The sequence below is a fragment of the Xenopus tropicalis genome, chromosome 1, assembly GCF_000004195.4.
Source record: "Xenopus tropicalis strain Nigerian chromosome 1, UCB_Xtro_10.0, whole genome shotgun sequence".
In the NCBI taxonomy this organism is placed as follows: domain Eukaryota; kingdom Metazoa; phylum Chordata; class Amphibia; order Anura; family Pipidae; genus Xenopus; species Xenopus tropicalis.
The window spans coordinates 160,509,567-160,525,874 of NC_030677.2; the positions used below are offsets into that span (position 1 = coordinate 160,509,567).

The following is a 16,308-nucleotide window of genomic DNA, read 5'->3' on the forward strand; positions in this document are numbered from 1 at the left end:
ATGTATACTGCCTTTACATATGTAAAGGGAGGGGCACATTTATGACAAATCATGTAGCCCTGGTAAAAAAAAAAATCCTAATTGTCATCAGTTTCCATCACTATTTCTGCAGTTATAGTATTGTAATTAATAAATTGTGACTTTCTGCATGTTTAAAAAAATCATGAATTGCTTTATCACTGTCGATATTAGATATGGAAAATAATCCAACTTTTTTGCACAAATTTCCATTTCAAAATTTTAAACAGTATTTGCTAAAAAAAGAAAAAAAATATAAGAAATATAAGAAAAAATATAAGAAATCATCTTGGTTTCTTATATTTTATTTTTATTTTTTTTTAAGCTGCCAAAAACCATTTGGCTCATTTATGAACACTGGTCACATCTACTTCATGGCAGTAACCCATAGCAACCAATCAGTTAACTTTTTTTCAGCCAGCTGCAGGTAGAGCAAAAAAAAAAAAAGAAAACATTTGACTTGTTGCCATAGGTTACTGCTCAGATTTGCAGATTTGCCCACTGTTCATAAATAAGCCCCGCTGGATTGCACACACAAATTGTTAGTACTGTGCATACAGGTAAAAAAAAAATATAAAAACCCATAATAAGATTTTGTTTAATAATTCATTCTTTTGCCTCTATTTTGGTCTTCAAAATGTCTGATTTACTTGGCACTTATGTGATTGCAATGAGGGTTATTATGCTATTAGAGGACTGATTTCTTTATTTTCCACTCATGTCTAGGAGAAGGAGCGGAACAACAGACGTAAGAAGAAAAAAGCAGTCCAAATGGAGGAGGAGACCCCATACCCTCCTGCTATGGAGGATGAAGAGATGGAGGCATCTGGTATGAGTGGCAATGAAGAGGAAATGGCAGATGAAGGAGATGGTGAGTATCATACCTGGGGCAAAAGAAAGGCTTCCATATGGAGCTGGCACAATGCCACTTCCATATCAGATGCACATAAAGACAAATATAAGGCAACATGGCCACATTACCATTAAAACCACTGGAATAAATATATTTCTAAGCAATTAAATGTATATTACAAAGTTGCTTAGAGTTATATTTTCTTTCCAATTTCATTTTAAATGTTAGTTTGTGTTTAAAATACATTTAATATCTTTAATAGTATGTAATGTAGTAAATGAGAGGTGTAGCTGATTATGAAGGAAATTGAATGGTTGGTGCAGGGCCACAATAGAAAGTTCCCTACATTCTTTAGGAACTTATAACTTACTGTAATGACCACAAAACCCATCCTGTGGGGAAAGTCATGAAATCTGTCAGACAGAGTTTTACTCTTTTCAGTGTTTTTATCTGCAGTTGTGTTGTGGGAAATACAAGGGTACCTTTAATTCAGCTGTAAAACCTTGTGGTGGATCTGGTTTGGTTTGGGCTGCCTTTAGGACTCATTACCCTTTGATGTTCTTGCTTGCAGAAGGCATATATCCTAATAAATTTATTCTTTATATAGAGGCAACATTAATTATCATTGGTGCCTGTTGATATCACTTAAATCCCAGAATGTATTGAAACTTGTATTTAATAAGTTAAACTGTATAATATAAGGATATTATTGGGCTGTAACTGAAGGTAGCTTTATTAATAGTGCCAGAATAAAAAATGAGACTCAAACATTATTTAATAATAGTATATTAATAGTATGACTTTTTTCCTTTACAGTTATAATGAGTGTTTGTTTTTTGTTTTTTTGGAGGGGGAAGAGGGGATTCTTATACAGTTTGTTCTAGTTTATTTGCTAAGTAGAGTGCAGAATTTTCTTTTAATGGTTGCCTTGACAGCAGCTATATAAGTAATGGTGACGTTTATCTTTTAATATGTTAATTGAATTCTTTATAGCTACAAGGTTCAGCGTGCAACTGTTTATTATTTTTCATTGCTTTGTAATGTCAGGAGTGTGGAATAGTCTAGTTTTGTTACATTTTATGTAGCAGCTGGAGGCTTAGTAACTATATATCAGTAGTGATCCACAAGTTGTCAACAGGAACTCGCCATGCACAATCTTGTTAGAGCATGTGCAGTGTCACTGACACTCAAAAATGGCCTGCTTCCTTTGGGCTACTGCTGAGAAGCTATGATTAGGGGGAATCAAAATCATCAGACATGAAAGCTGTCTTGTGTAGTCTGTGATCAAAGCTGATGCTACAGGGCTGATCTTTGATGCAGTTTGCACTGGTTTCTAGCTGCTCTGTTATGTAAATCTCAAGTAATTACTAATTAGCCTTGTGTTGGGACTTACATTATATATGTGTGTATATACACATTGTGTATCATGAGTCAGTTCCTAACTAATGGTGGCCATACACGTTAAGATCCGCTCGCTTGGCGAGGTCACCAAGCGAGCAGATCTTCTCCCAATATCCCCACCTATGGGTGGGCGATATCGGGCAAATTTAGGCTAATTCGATCGTTTGGCCCTGGGGCCAAACGATCAAATTATTTTGACGCCAATGGGCGCAGTCGGTTCGGGGACCACATCAATGAGCCCATGCGGTGCCCGACCTGACTAAATTTTTTAACCTTCCCGATCGATATCTGCCCAAAAGGCAGCTCACAGCAGCTTAGAGCAATTAGCAGGAAAGAGATAATGATCAACTGGGAGGATTTTCAATTATTAAAGGGCTGTGGTCACCTTGGTCATGTAAACAAGGCCAAAACATAATGTGCAGCATTGCAAGCCCACTTCTTCATTAAGCTTTAGTTTTACATTAAACTAAGTACAACCTACATCAAGCTAAAATGTTATTAAAATACCATAATGCTGCAGGACAAATACAGACCATACAGTAAATACTACCATCATTGTGAATTAATATTGTGCACAAATGTAAGTATGCAAAGGTAAACAAAAAGTTGAACGTTTTGGTCTTAAAAGGGTGGTTCCCTTTTAGTATGTTATAGTATGGGCAATTTTTAACAACGTTTCAGTTGGTCTTCATTTTGTATTTCTTATGGTTTTAATCTATTTGCCTTTTTCATCTGACTCTTTCCAGCCTTCAAAAACTATTGCTCTGTGAGGCTATAATTGTATTGCTAGTTTTTATTACTTATCTTTCTATTCAGCCCATCTCCTATCATATATCAATTTCTTATTTAAGCCACTGCCTGGTTTCTAGGGTAATTTGAACCCTAGCAACCAGATACCTGCTGAAATTACAAACTGGAGAGCTGCTGAACAAAAAGCTAAATAATTCAAAAAGCATAAAAAATAAAAAGTGAAGGCCAACTTCAAATTGTCTCAGAATATCAAGCTTAAGGTGAACAACCCCTTTAACATCAGAAGAATGAATTTAAAAAAATGTTATTTCACTTGCCTGGTAGTCATTAAATTCCTTCCTTTTATAAAGCATCAGTACAATCATTATTTACATTTTAAGATCCCATGGAAGGGGTTGGACATGGACTCCCTTGGATGACGGGGGTGGGGGTCTTGACACTACATCCAACTGGGGGCACGCATCATGGGACACAAGGAGTAATGCAAGTGCTAAGTATATAGTGATCTAAGGATCCACTGCACCTACCCTTAGTTAATACTCTGTATGGCCTCTATGGTTCCTGTTTGTGCAGCATGGTTTCATGTAGAAGCCTTGAGGCAAGAAGCAACATAAGATTATTAATGAATAAGTACAGTGGTACATGATGGACCCCTCTTCTATTTTGCTACCAGATATAATCACACTATAATAGTCTGTAATGATCCAGGATGGGTTTTGCATGCAAGCCACATTTGCACATGCAAGCAGCCAGCTTGGGACATCATTAATGAAGTTCCAGCAAAGAGGAGGTTGCAGTGACTTTTAAAATGCTGCAGATGCATTCAATGGTAGGTTGCCAAGGAACAGAAGAAAGAGTTCTCAGATTTAAATATCTTGACGCTGCTGTAAAGCACCCATCCAGGAGGCATTTGAAATTATTTGCGTGTGTTATTTATCCATATTAATGAATTGAAGTGGATGTTTACCTTGGTAAATGTATCTTAACAGCAGGATATGGGGTACCTGCTAGCCCATCTACCTTCGGTCATAGTTACAATATGCTGTACCATGTAGGAGTTGCTAGTAGTTATAATTTCCCATTTTACATGCAAGGCTTATCAGCGACATTGAGCTACATGATAGAACCAGTGGCAAAGCAACACCTAGCCCCTTTATTAGAATGGTTTTTGATGGTAATTAAAGATAGATGCATTGATATTATAGATAGACAATACGTATTTCAGCAAAATATAACCTTGAGGTTAAAGGGGTGGTTCACCTTTTAAGTTAACTTTTAGTATGTTCTAGAATGATCAGTTCTAAGCAACTTTTCAATTAGTCTTATTCTATAGTAATTATTTGCAGTCTTCTCCTAACTCCCTGCAGCTTTCAAACAGGGGTTGCTGACCCCAGCAGCCAGAGAACTATCACTCTGTAAAGCTACAGTTTTATTGTTATTCTTACTTTTAATAACTTATTATTCTATCCAGGTCCTCTCCTATTCATATCCCTGTCTTTCATTCAAACTGCTCCCTGGTTGCTAAGGTAATTTAGACCCTAGCAACCAGCTGCTGAAACTCCAAACTGGAGAGCTGCAGAACAAATACTGCAATGATTAAAAAAACTACAAATAATATATAATGAAGACCAGTTGCAAGTTGTCTCAGAATATTACTCTTTACATCATACTAAAAGTTAACTCAAAGGTGAAAAACCCCTTAAGCAGCACCTAAAGGCAATATCGACACTGCTGTCTTTCCACAATATTTGCCATGGCAATTCTTCATCCGTTTTGTGTTTTTATCATACTACTTTTGCCGTCAGTGTAAGCCTGTCTTACAAGTCATGTTCATTCTTGCCGCTGTATAAACAGGACATTTATAACAATTTGAGCATATTAGTGGCTTCTTTTGAGATATGAGTGGCACAGCTGCTTGCGTAGTTGGGCTTCTCTTTACTTCTGACTCCTATTTAAAATGGGGCATTCTACTTTCAGACTGCAGTGCCATTATAACTGAATCGGTGCTGACACATTTTCAATCAGAACATTTTGATGGATTTTTTTTCTGACTGGGCTGTATTTTGTTTTGACACTTTGTATATTCTTGTCACCAAACAAACCAGTTACCATGCTTGGGACTGGCATGACTGAGAGAATTGTACTTTTTTCCATAACTTATGAGGAGATTCCAGCCCTGACAACGGCTAAGTGGCAGGAAGCTGGTGTAAGCACTAGGTGTTTGGCTCTTGGCAGAGCATGTAATTACCTCAGTTATACATTAAGTAATTGTTGCTTCTTAAATTATTAGAATTGAGTGTTATCTGGACTCATGGTCTGTGTTTTCCATTTGTTAGCTGCAGTTAATAACAGTTCAGACACTGAGAGTGTCCCTTCACCGAGGCAGGAAGCCAAAGAGAGGAGAGAGAATGAACCCAAGCCAACGGGAGCTTCTGGGGAGAACGCCAACACTGAGGTGGTCGTCAGTCCAGAAAACTCCACAGCCGAACAATGTCAGGACACTACCGAGAAAACTTGTAATGAGGAGGTGGCTGGGAAGGAAGAAACTCATATCATTAAAAAGGAGGAAGAGGAAGAAGGAAAAGCCTGCGAGGAGCTGAATAAACAGGAGATAAAGCAAGAGGAGCTGGAGGACAGCAAAGAAAATGTGGCTGAAAAGGTAGAAGAGATGCAGAAAGAAACAGGAGAAGCAGCACCAGCAGAGGATGCAACCTCTAAAATTGAAAAGAAGCACAGCAAACATACAGGCAAGGCAAATGCAGACAGTGACTCTAGTGCCACCTGCAGTGCAGATGAAGCAGATGAAGCCGAGAAAAACAGGTATGTACTGGGGGAGTACATGTATCTGGTTCAGAGAGAGATTTATTTAGAGAGGGATTGCATAACAGAGACCCTGGGAGATAAAAAAAAAAAAAAGTGAGTTTAAATGCTAAACACAACATTATCCTGGAGGTGAATCCATTTTGTCTGTGTACTGCTTGCAAACCCACACTACTTAAAAGTAACAATTTAGGTTATGAAATAAAATGTACAGTATTGGCTCCAGATAAAATCAGCAGGTAGCATTTACTTTTAACCTGGGGTTATAAGGGCTCCCAGGTATAGGCAAACTTTGCACCTATGATTACATTCCTCCCCATAAAAAAAACATAGAGACTGCCTTTATCCAGTGACGTAATTGTAGAGGCAGTAGACCACCCAGTCACAGGCGCACCCAGGGAAAAACTGTGACTCCCCCTCCCGGCATTTGTCCTGCGATCCCCATTAGGACATTTATAGCTATAAGAGAAGAAAACAGGCTAAAAGTACAGAGTGGGTGGGAAATGTACTGACAAAATAAAATGTCACATATAAATGTAATAAAGTTTCATCTTTTCCCATAACTTTTTAATAAAACACTGTACACAATGGGAATGCTTCCACCCAAAAGCTATCATAACATTTCATCTGACATTCCAACCTAATTCCTTTATATAGTAACACATTGGGGCTGATTTATGAATGCAATAGCAAGCACAAAGCTTTCGTATGGAAGCAACATTTTGCTTGCTTTGACGCTATTCACAAAGACTTATGTAAACTCATTAACATCTTGTGGCAAGTGGCATGTGATGGGTTTTGCACAAGTGCAAAGTACAGGGTGCACTACATTTCCAGGGGTGGAAATGTATTGCAATGACTGGCAGGAAATTATTGCACATTATACTTACTTTGTATGTGTATGAGCCCTACTGGGTACAAGTATAAAATGTTTTTCTAAAACAAAGGACATGGAAAGACAAATTATCATTAAGCTTTAGTTGGTTTGGTACATGATTTTTGCCAGTACAGTTATGGGATCCATTATCTAGAAACGCATTATCCAGAAAGCTCTGAATTACAGGAGAGTCCCATAGACTCTGTTTTAATCTAATGATTAAAATGATTCTCTGTAATAATAATCTTATTATTGGAGGCAAAACAATCCGATTGGGTTTAGTAATGTTTAGAAACATCAAAAGTAGCGGAGCACCATTGAATTAAAAAATAAAATAATAAAACCAGTCTTTATTCAGTCATTAATAAAAAGCACATCACACAGGACCTACGCTTTATGCATTTTGTGGCATCCCGCCACTTCATCAGAAGCATGATAATTTTTAATTGATAATTTTTTAATAATGTTTAAATGATTTTTAAGTAGACTTAAGGTATGGAGATCCAAATGACAGAAAAATCTCTTATCCAGAACACACCAGGACCCTAAAAATTTGCATAACACATCCCATACCTGTATAAGTCATACTAAGATTTTAGTCGTAGCTTTCTGTTGTGCCTTGAAAAATGGTTCCACCTTATGCAGAAGAGTAACTTCAAATCTAGCTCCTTCACCCTCATTCCCAGTCTGGAAGGCAATCAGACCAGGTTCAGTTCCTACAGTTGGGTAACCTGAGTTTGCACTGTTCTCTTTCCCTTAAAGTAAGTTTTATTTGCGTGCAAGACAGTGCATTTGTAAAGGGGAGCGTGACCAGGGAAAGTATTGTGCAAGCATCATGGCACCCAGGAGTGCAATGCAAAGTTTAATGCTGATTCCTCTGACAGCAGGCAGGCATAGCATTTTTCATGCTTTCTTATTGGAAGGGTAACGGCCAATTTTGGGCATTTCAATCACCACTGTTCTCTGCAGGACAACTATGGCAGGTATGTCCGTATGTCGTAGGCCATATTGATACTGAAAATATTACTGAATATTGCCATCCTAATGTAATGTAATGCTTGGGCCACAGGGTGCCTGGGTTGTCCAGATTGGCACTATATAGGAACTATCTCCATGTTCTCATTGTCATTGCTGATAGTGTGGGAAAACTTAAGAACGTTGGCGCCATGGCTAATATTGGACTGTACTGAAGTACTGGAGTGTTTCTCTTTGAGTCTCTGGCCTTGCAAGGAATAAATGGCAATACTCCAAAAACATACAGGCAGGTTAATTGGCTCCTAATAAAACTGTCCCTAGTTTGTGTGAATGTGACTTTGTAAGCCCCACTGGGTATGAATGATGTATAATCTCTGTACAGTGCTGCCTAAATGCGTTGTTGCTATATAATGTAACAGAGAATAATAATAAGCAGTATCACGTAGGAAATTCTATTGTATTCTGCACTTCTCAGGACTCACAAGCCCATTATAATGCCCATTCTGGCCCCAGCCCCCTTGAAATCATGTTGAATTCCAGGTCCATGTGTCAGCTGCTGGTTGTCTGAGGCTCATGAGAGATGTAGTTTAGCAGTAGCAGGGGAGGCACAATATGGACTAGAAGCACGTGACTTTTCTGATATCTTATTTGCTCTCGGTGTTGCCGGTCACAGATCTAACCCTCTAGTTGACCTCAATAAATAACCACTTTCCCTCGTTGCCTGCTTGAGTTGAATGACTTTTCTTGTACACAAAGGCCTCTTACAGAAGAGAATACTGAAAGCATTTCTTCCCAGTAATGACTACTCCATGATGTTCTATGCAGGCTCTTTATAAAAGGATCTATATTTGTAGGCAGTTTTCTGTTAAGTGCTTGCTAATTGCTTACAAAAGAGAGCAAAAAAATTCTTCCCTTACCTTGTTTGAGCGAATAACAAAAGATTAGGTCATTGGCAATGAAATATTGCAGAGTGTCTCCTACTATTCGCTGGCCCCAGAATTCACCCCTGTTCATAGCAGATAAACAAGAAGCTTTGGTCAAAGTTCCGGGCTCTGATCCTCATGTTATTGTGTGCAGCCTCACATTCACTTAAACAGAAAATGTACAAGCACTTCTTAATAAGCCTGCAAGGTAGCAAGAGAGAAGGTCATTTTAAGTTAACTACAAGGTCAACTCAGCCTGGGGCTTTTGTAGTATCTTTGTGTGATGGAACACTGGGAAATACTGTCAGATGAGAGTTTACTGGCAAATAATTCCCTATTCTGCTGAAGTTAGAGAATGTGTGGCCCCCTGCAGGAAGACTAGGTCTCTCTTTTAACAGTTATAAATGACTTAAAGGAGAAGAAAAGTAATTTGGCATTTTACCGCCAGTAGATAAGCCACATTAGTGGAACGCTATATTTATTCTGCAGAGAGCTTTACCATTCCTGAGTAAACAGCCCTGGAAGCTCCCTCCGTTTGCTTAAGACAGCAGCTGCCATTTTAGCTTGGTCTCTGTAGCTTTCTGCTGCAGCTCTAGCCCTTATAGCTCAGATTACACATTTCTAAGGGAGGGAGTTCTTAGCATTCTTGTGGGAGGGGGAGCAGGAGAGAGCTGCACAGAATCTGTCCCCGGGAATGAAGGATTTTTCTGAGAGATGAGTCAGATACCAAAGTACATATGTACATAGAAGAAGACAAGAAATCTTGTGTTTCTTTTGATAGAGGTGCAGCGATTCTGTGAGAGCTTATGGCTGTATTTACATAGACCCCCAAGGTGCTCTTGTGATGCTAGGGCCTAGCGTGAATGCCCCTTAACTGATTTCCAGACCCTGTTGTGATACCTATAGATGAGGGGGTGTCTATTGATCCCCTTCTCTTTGCTGTGCTAATGTAGAAGAGGCAGAAATGTGTGCAAGAATTACATGACTGCAAAATGACATCTGTGCTATTTGTTGGTGCAGGCTACAGTCTCCCCGGCCCAGCCTGCTAAGTTCCAGCAGCGAAGTACGGATCAACTCCTCGCCTCAGAAGCCACTGGACCTGAAACAGTTGAAGCAGAGAGCAGCTGCTATTCCACCCATAGTAAGTGCCAAAAGGGGCAATAAGCTGTGTTTGCATGTAATCTTTAATTTTCCATTGTGCAGTATTCAGCTCATTTAACAGTGCTGGTGTGACAATGTATTCTATTAGTAGGAATGCTCAGAAAAACATACCAGGGTGCTACTGCAATAAAAACATTTTAATATCAGATTTTGTCATATTGTGTAACAACAATATTACATTTATAGAATATATCGACAATATCCATCAATAAACAAATCAATACATCCCACCCAGCAAAAAGGAATAAAGGCAGATACTCTGGATGAGAGAATACCCCAACATTTTGGCTCAAACGCCTTTGTCAAGGGAACTTGTGTATTAACAGGACATCTTGACTTCCCAGTCATTATTCATAAACAGAGGAATAATTATTTTTCCTCCTATCATTATATTAATATAAAAGCAGTCTAGTGGCCTAGTAGGGAACAATCAGCAGTCATTTGAAGAGTGCTTGTGTTGCATGGAACAATATGTTGGCTTCCATGCATGTTTACATACAGAGACAGTGTGTTCCCTGGGTGCAACAATCGTTGCTTTAATTTTATATTCTGTTTCTTGGGTTGTTAATGGGAATGCAATATGTGACATGTGCCTGAGGAAATCAACTTTGTCTCTTATTACAACCAGTATATTTTCTGTAGGAATAGTGGAATATCAGGTGGGTCATGCTATACAAGGAGGGGAACAATCAATCCCACACCCAGCCCTGTAAAGGTTTCTAAGCATTCTGTTTCACTGAAATGAGCTAACAAGGGTGCTCTTTCAAAGACAAGAAATGGGGGTGAATGGAATGAATTTTTTGTACAAATAAACAGGTCCTGCTACTACTGTTGTTCTGTTCCTGCTCTGCTTGCCACAACATGTGCAACTCTCTATGGATTCAAACCAGCAGGAATTTTGGTTCATATTTGCCAGTCTCAGGCCTGAGCAGGTATTTCAGCAATTGAGTTCCTTTGCATTCTAACTGGATGCATCATGCTACAATATTAGGTTGGAATCGAGTCATTTTCTGTAAGTAATAAATATGTGAATAGGGATCTCTTGTGGAAAGACTGGTCCATTTTAACAAGATATGCTGGCACAGAAGCCCAGAAAAGGTCATGTTGTTGTCTGGTGATAACACTGTTTGTTCAGTGACCCTTGTCCTTCTTTCAGATTTCGGAAGGCTTCTCTGAGTCAGCTGCTCAGAACACTCCAGTGAAGCAACAGATGAGTCATGGGCTGGCCCTTTACCAAGACCAGATCACAACAGTTCCTGATTTGGCCCTGGAAGTACTGGCACTCACTAAGCACCCTCAGCCTCCTGTGCCACCTGACAAGGAGCAGCAGACAATCAATAGCCCCAAAGGGAGCAGTAAAAGTCCTATGACTGTGGAAAAGGATGGTAAGTTTATAGAATTTAGATAATAAGGTGTTTAATCAGTACAATATGTCATACTTATGACTTCTGTCCTTTTCATATGTGACAAAATTGAGATTGCTTTAGTTTTTCAGAGTAGTTTTGTGCCCAGATATCAACACAGATCTATGGCTAAGCTGACTCTCAACTTGCTTCACAACAACAGCAACCACAGCCTAATGCTTTTTTAGTGTGCACACGCCTTTGGCGGCTGGTGATGATGAATATGTATTGTATATGTGGAATATAATAGATTTAGGGAGGAATATTTGGAGCCATGTCTATGACATGATACCTGATAGCTAACTGGAGTTATATACATGACAGAATTAAATTGTCATGTATAATTAATAATTTGCATTAATTTACTGACCAAGTGTCAACCCTTTAGGCTGATGCCACACATAGCATATGGCGGGAAAACGCTTGCCGAAAATATCGCCATACGCTCCTACCTGTGCCTGCACCCAAATGAATGCTCAGGTGCAGGCACATGTAGCCGATATCCGCCGAAGATACAAAGTCTCATGGTTTTTTGGCGGATATCGGCTACATGTGCCTGCACCCAAACGTATTTCACTCATTTGGGTGCAGGTACAAGATAGGGTAAATCTAGCGTAGCGGTGCGTATTCTCGGCAAGTGTGTTTCGGCTTGCCGAGAATACGCCTGTGTGGCATAAGTCTTAGATTGTAGGCTCTTGCATGTAGGGCATGCTGATCCTTTTTTTTACTCTGTAAAGCTAAATGTATACGTAACGATTTTTCCTTCCTTAATGACCAATTTCAGTGCGATCCAAACCGTCAAATTATCGCAAGGTTAGAATGCACAAAACAATTGTACATCTAGCGATCTTTCATCCAATACTGGTTTGAAAATCAATTGGGCAGTTGTGAAAATTTTCGGTGTTAACAGTGAAATTTGTCCACTGTCCAATTGCTAGGACCAAGCAGGTAGTTTACCTAGCTTAAACTTGATGCTGTTGCTTGGAATCATTCTTTTCGTTGATGGTAAAATCGCACTTTTAAATAATCGTTTCATGATAAGCTTGGTCCTACAATAATGAAAAGATTTGTTTAAAATCTTAACGTGCATGGACAGATTTACACTTATTTGCTTAATTATTGTAAGACCCCTGTTTATTATAAATGAATGTAAAGCACTGCATAAACAAATGATGATGATAATGCTACCCTGCACCCAAGGACCCTCTGTCTTTCACAGGTCCAAACTGCTCTCTTAGAAAGAAAAATAAAGTGACTAATCTCATGTTTTTGTGTGTTCAGCCCTCCTCTCCTGTTAGTATGCGAGTAACACTTATCATTAAAGCTAGATATTTTATCCTGATGATCTCATTCCATAAATTCATCTTTAAAAGAATATTTAGTGTGCAGTAGAAGAAAGCATTGCAAGCAGGCTCTGAATATTTAACACTATCTGAGTGCTTGACTTAGTCATTTGATGTATTTCTTGCTTGTCCTTTGGCCATGGCCTTTTAAACAAATGAGCTCCAGAACAAAAAAATAAAAAATAATCCAAGACTGAAGACTTAAAAGAACCCCGAGTATAAATCATTGTATAAAACCATATTTTGCATGACATGAAGGCTGTACTATTTTTTCCTATACTGTTCCGTTGTGTAAACTGGCATTCTCTTTTCAACATCACCCCTCTTATCCTTTGGTTTGAAAGTCATGTGCTGGCCTTTGCTATAAGATCAAACAACATTTCCTTAACCGCTGACCCAAATATTTGATTCATTCACTCACTAGTAGTGTTATCCGTAAGACCGACCCGGTCCTTCCATCAGCAGACAGATTATAACAGAACAGCACACACTAGATGTGCAGATATGCAGTTAGGGATGTTACCCAATTTATTGTGACCAACTCAGATCATCGTTTCACGGGGGCACACCCTCCCTTGGGTGTTTTTCCCCCCCTAAATGTAAATATCTTAAAGCAAAAACTAGATGTATGCAGTTGGGCTCCCCAACGGCATATACAGTGTATCTAGTGTTTGCTTTAAGATTCCATGTTGTACAACAACACGGTTAACCATTTGGCTGGTACAACCTTGTCCCTTTCCCATCAATAAATTCTTTAATGAAGTTCCTATTTATTTGCAGAAAAACCTCAATATGTGGGATTACAGGTGGAAACGCCAAGAATAAGTGCAAAGTCGACATGCATTGCGCTTTGGCCCCCTAATGTACCACAAAGTCAAGTGCCTGCCAGAGAAGTGATAAAGCCCCCATCTCCTTCTGAAGCTCTGTCCTCATATAACGCCCAAGGTGAGCAATCACATGGTCTTTTCACTTTTGGCTGTGGGAAATCTGAACCTATTGGTTAGACAGGCAGATAGCGCTGTGTGATCATAGTTACTTGGGGAAATACCCTGGGTGCAAGTTCTTTTGGATACAAAATAAAAGACTTTCTTGAGCAGATATTGCTCATTTCTACAACATGAATTAATACAACAGAACAAAGAGACGTAATTGCATTCTTAGAAGTAATTTTATTGTTACAACACCCATCACTTCCTAGTATAACCTGTTTTACAATTAGAAACAATGTGACGGCCAACACAAAGCTGGAACAGAATGCTAAGCAACTAAGAACTCAAGATGTACTTTGCAAAACATGTGCATGACCAAAACACTCTGTTACACTTTGCACCGTGGCTTATGTGTTGCACCCTGAAACCCAACACTTTCAGGTCCCAGAATGCAGAGTGCGGAGTATACATTGTTCTGTGTACAGCACAGTCTGCAGTCAGATGTACTAAGGGGCAGCTAAAATTTGACGCGTCAGGGGAGAACACCATCGGCCACGGGAGCACCGGCAAGGGTCAGGTCTGGGCTGCCGGGGTCCAACGGGGTTTTCCAAGTTTCCTGGCGGCCCAGTCCGATTCTAGTGAAATATAATGGATTTTATAACTCTGTCTGAAGCCAGTCCTTGTCTTCTTAAGAAATGGCCATATTTTCTGTTATCGATAAGCTTGCATATGATGAATCACTACAATGTTATTGCACAAACAGTAACATAAGCTATTGTTCCTACAACATAAATTTATAAGTAATACAAAAGGCAAATTGTAGTTTTATGGGAAGGTGCAAGTGGATCCCCTAAAGTTAGTGTTTAACTACAACTTACAGAATCACCTGCCAGCTCTCTTGGCATGTATGTTTCAATTGCTGCTGCTCAGCAAAGAAAAACTCATATGGGGCTTCTTTCTTTTTTTTTTTTTCCTTATAAATAATCAATAAATAAAGTTCTATGTGTTTGTTTGTGACTCAGGTGAGTGAGATGGAAAGTGCCAGACAATGTAAGTGTGAATTGGGTTGAATTTTTAGATCTTCTTCAAAGTCTTTACCAGGTTTTCTATGAGATTAGAGAGATGGGCAGGTGGGGGTTAAACTTTGGATGTCAATCAATCACTCCTCTCTGCTCAGAACACAAGCTGCCTGACAGAACTCAGCCAGGTTAAGCAGATTCCCATTTATGATAGTTCCCCTTTAATATAGTAGTTAGTAACTATTATTATCCTTCGTTCTTATTCTTTAGCAACCTTGGCAGCTCAATGTACATTTGGTTGTAGTCAAATAGGGTGCTGCTAGCAGTCTGTATTTTCTTGTGGCATCTTTCTACACTGTGACATATATGAGTTATGCCACAACTGTGTCAGGGACTGCAGGGAAAGTATTCTAGAGTGAGGATCTAAAGCAGCACAACACTGCAATATTTTTGCATATTTTAAGTAGTCCTTATATATATTATAATATTCTTATTTCTTGTTAATCAGAGAATGCTGAGCATAAAAATCATTATAGAAATGGTGAAAGGGATATGAACCCACGTTTGACGTCTGTAGCAGCATCAGTCTGATTCAATAAATGTTATTTTCTAAATAGGTCATCCAGTGCCACTAAACCTGCATGACAGCTCCCGATCTGGGGTACCTCGCATTCCCAGTATATCCAACCCCCCTCCTCTCATCTCCAGCAAGCACCCAACCGCTATAGAAAGACCCATTGTATCTATTTCTCAGGTACGTTTGTGTGGTGGGAAATGTCATTTGTGAAGGAAAAGTTATATTTATTTAAAAGCATTGGGAAACGTGCTCAAATTAGGGGACTAATACTATATGTATGGCTGGCGTAAAGGAGAAGGAAAGCTACAATCACTGGGGGTGCCAAATGTTAGGTACCCCCCAGTGACTCTAATTGCTTACCTGCAGCAATGCAATCCTTTCCTTCTTCGCTCTTTGTGCACGTGCAGTGGAGTGAAGAGCCGAACTTTAACAAAAAAGCTGGCTTTTAGTTCAACTGCACATGTCATGGGCCCCAGGATCTCACCCAAAGGAGAAGGAAGGAAGAAGACCACTCGCCTGCATTACCCTGGGGCAGTGCAGTTTTCTACTAACAGGAGCACCAGCCCGGGGTTTCAGGTAAATTATATCACTAGGGGTACCTAACATATGGCACCCCCAGTAATTTAGCCTTTCCTTCTCCTTTAAGTCAAGTATCTTTTAATTAGTGATGAGTGAATCTGCCCCTTTTCACATCACCAAAATATTTGCGAAATTGCTGATAAATTTGCTAATTGCATTGACTTCAATAGGTGTTTTTATACAACTTTTTTTTTTTTTTTTTTTAATGTGTATAAGCGCATATGCTGTTTATATGGTAAATGGAACTGTTTTTAATCGTGTGTTTAAAATCTGACATTTTATTTTAGGGTGTTCCCATCCCACTTCACGTTCCTTATGGTTCAGAACATGCAAAGGTCCCTGCTGGATCAATCACGATGGGTTTACCGATGAACATGGACCCTAAAAAATTGGGTGAGGAAGTTTGTTGCAAAGTTACTTTTTACTAACCATTATCATTAAAGGACAGGGCCCTCACATTAAGGGGCACAGATACTATACTTACATTTAAGTAAAAACTTGCGGCTTCTTTAACTGATTGCTCGAGCACAGAGGATTGAGCAGTAGTATATCTGACCCTAAGAGTGGCGCTGTAACTAGAAGCAGGGCCAGAACTAGGGGTAGGTAGAAGAGGCACCTGCTTAGGGCGCAACAATGGGGGGGCACTAGGCATGTACCTCTTCTGCCTACCCCTACTTGGC

At 39.4% G+C, this 16,308-nt stretch overlaps 1 protein-coding gene across 18 annotated transcripts in view; it reads left to right on the plus strand.

Annotated features, from left to right (window-relative positions):
* The window catches only part of ncor2 (nuclear receptor corepressor 2), a 225,847-nt gene that overhangs the window by 162,053 nt on the left and 47,486 nt on the right, over positions 1–16,308 (plus strand). For all 18 annotated transcript variants that reach the window (XM_012969087.3, XM_012969081.3, XM_012969148.3 and 15 more), the window contains 7 exons: positions 745–889; positions 5,359–5,842; positions 9,638–9,758; positions 10,935–11,163; positions 13,305–13,469; positions 15,090–15,226; positions 15,916–16,021. In XM_012969087.3, the coding sequence (XP_012824541.2) occupies positions 745–889; positions 5,359–5,842; positions 9,638–9,758; positions 10,935–11,163; positions 13,305–13,469; positions 15,090–15,226; positions 15,916–16,021 (1,387 nt within the window). The remainder of the gene's footprint in view (positions 1–744; positions 890–5,358; positions 5,843–9,637; positions 9,759–10,934; positions 11,164–13,304; positions 13,470–15,089; positions 15,227–15,915; positions 16,022–16,308) is intronic.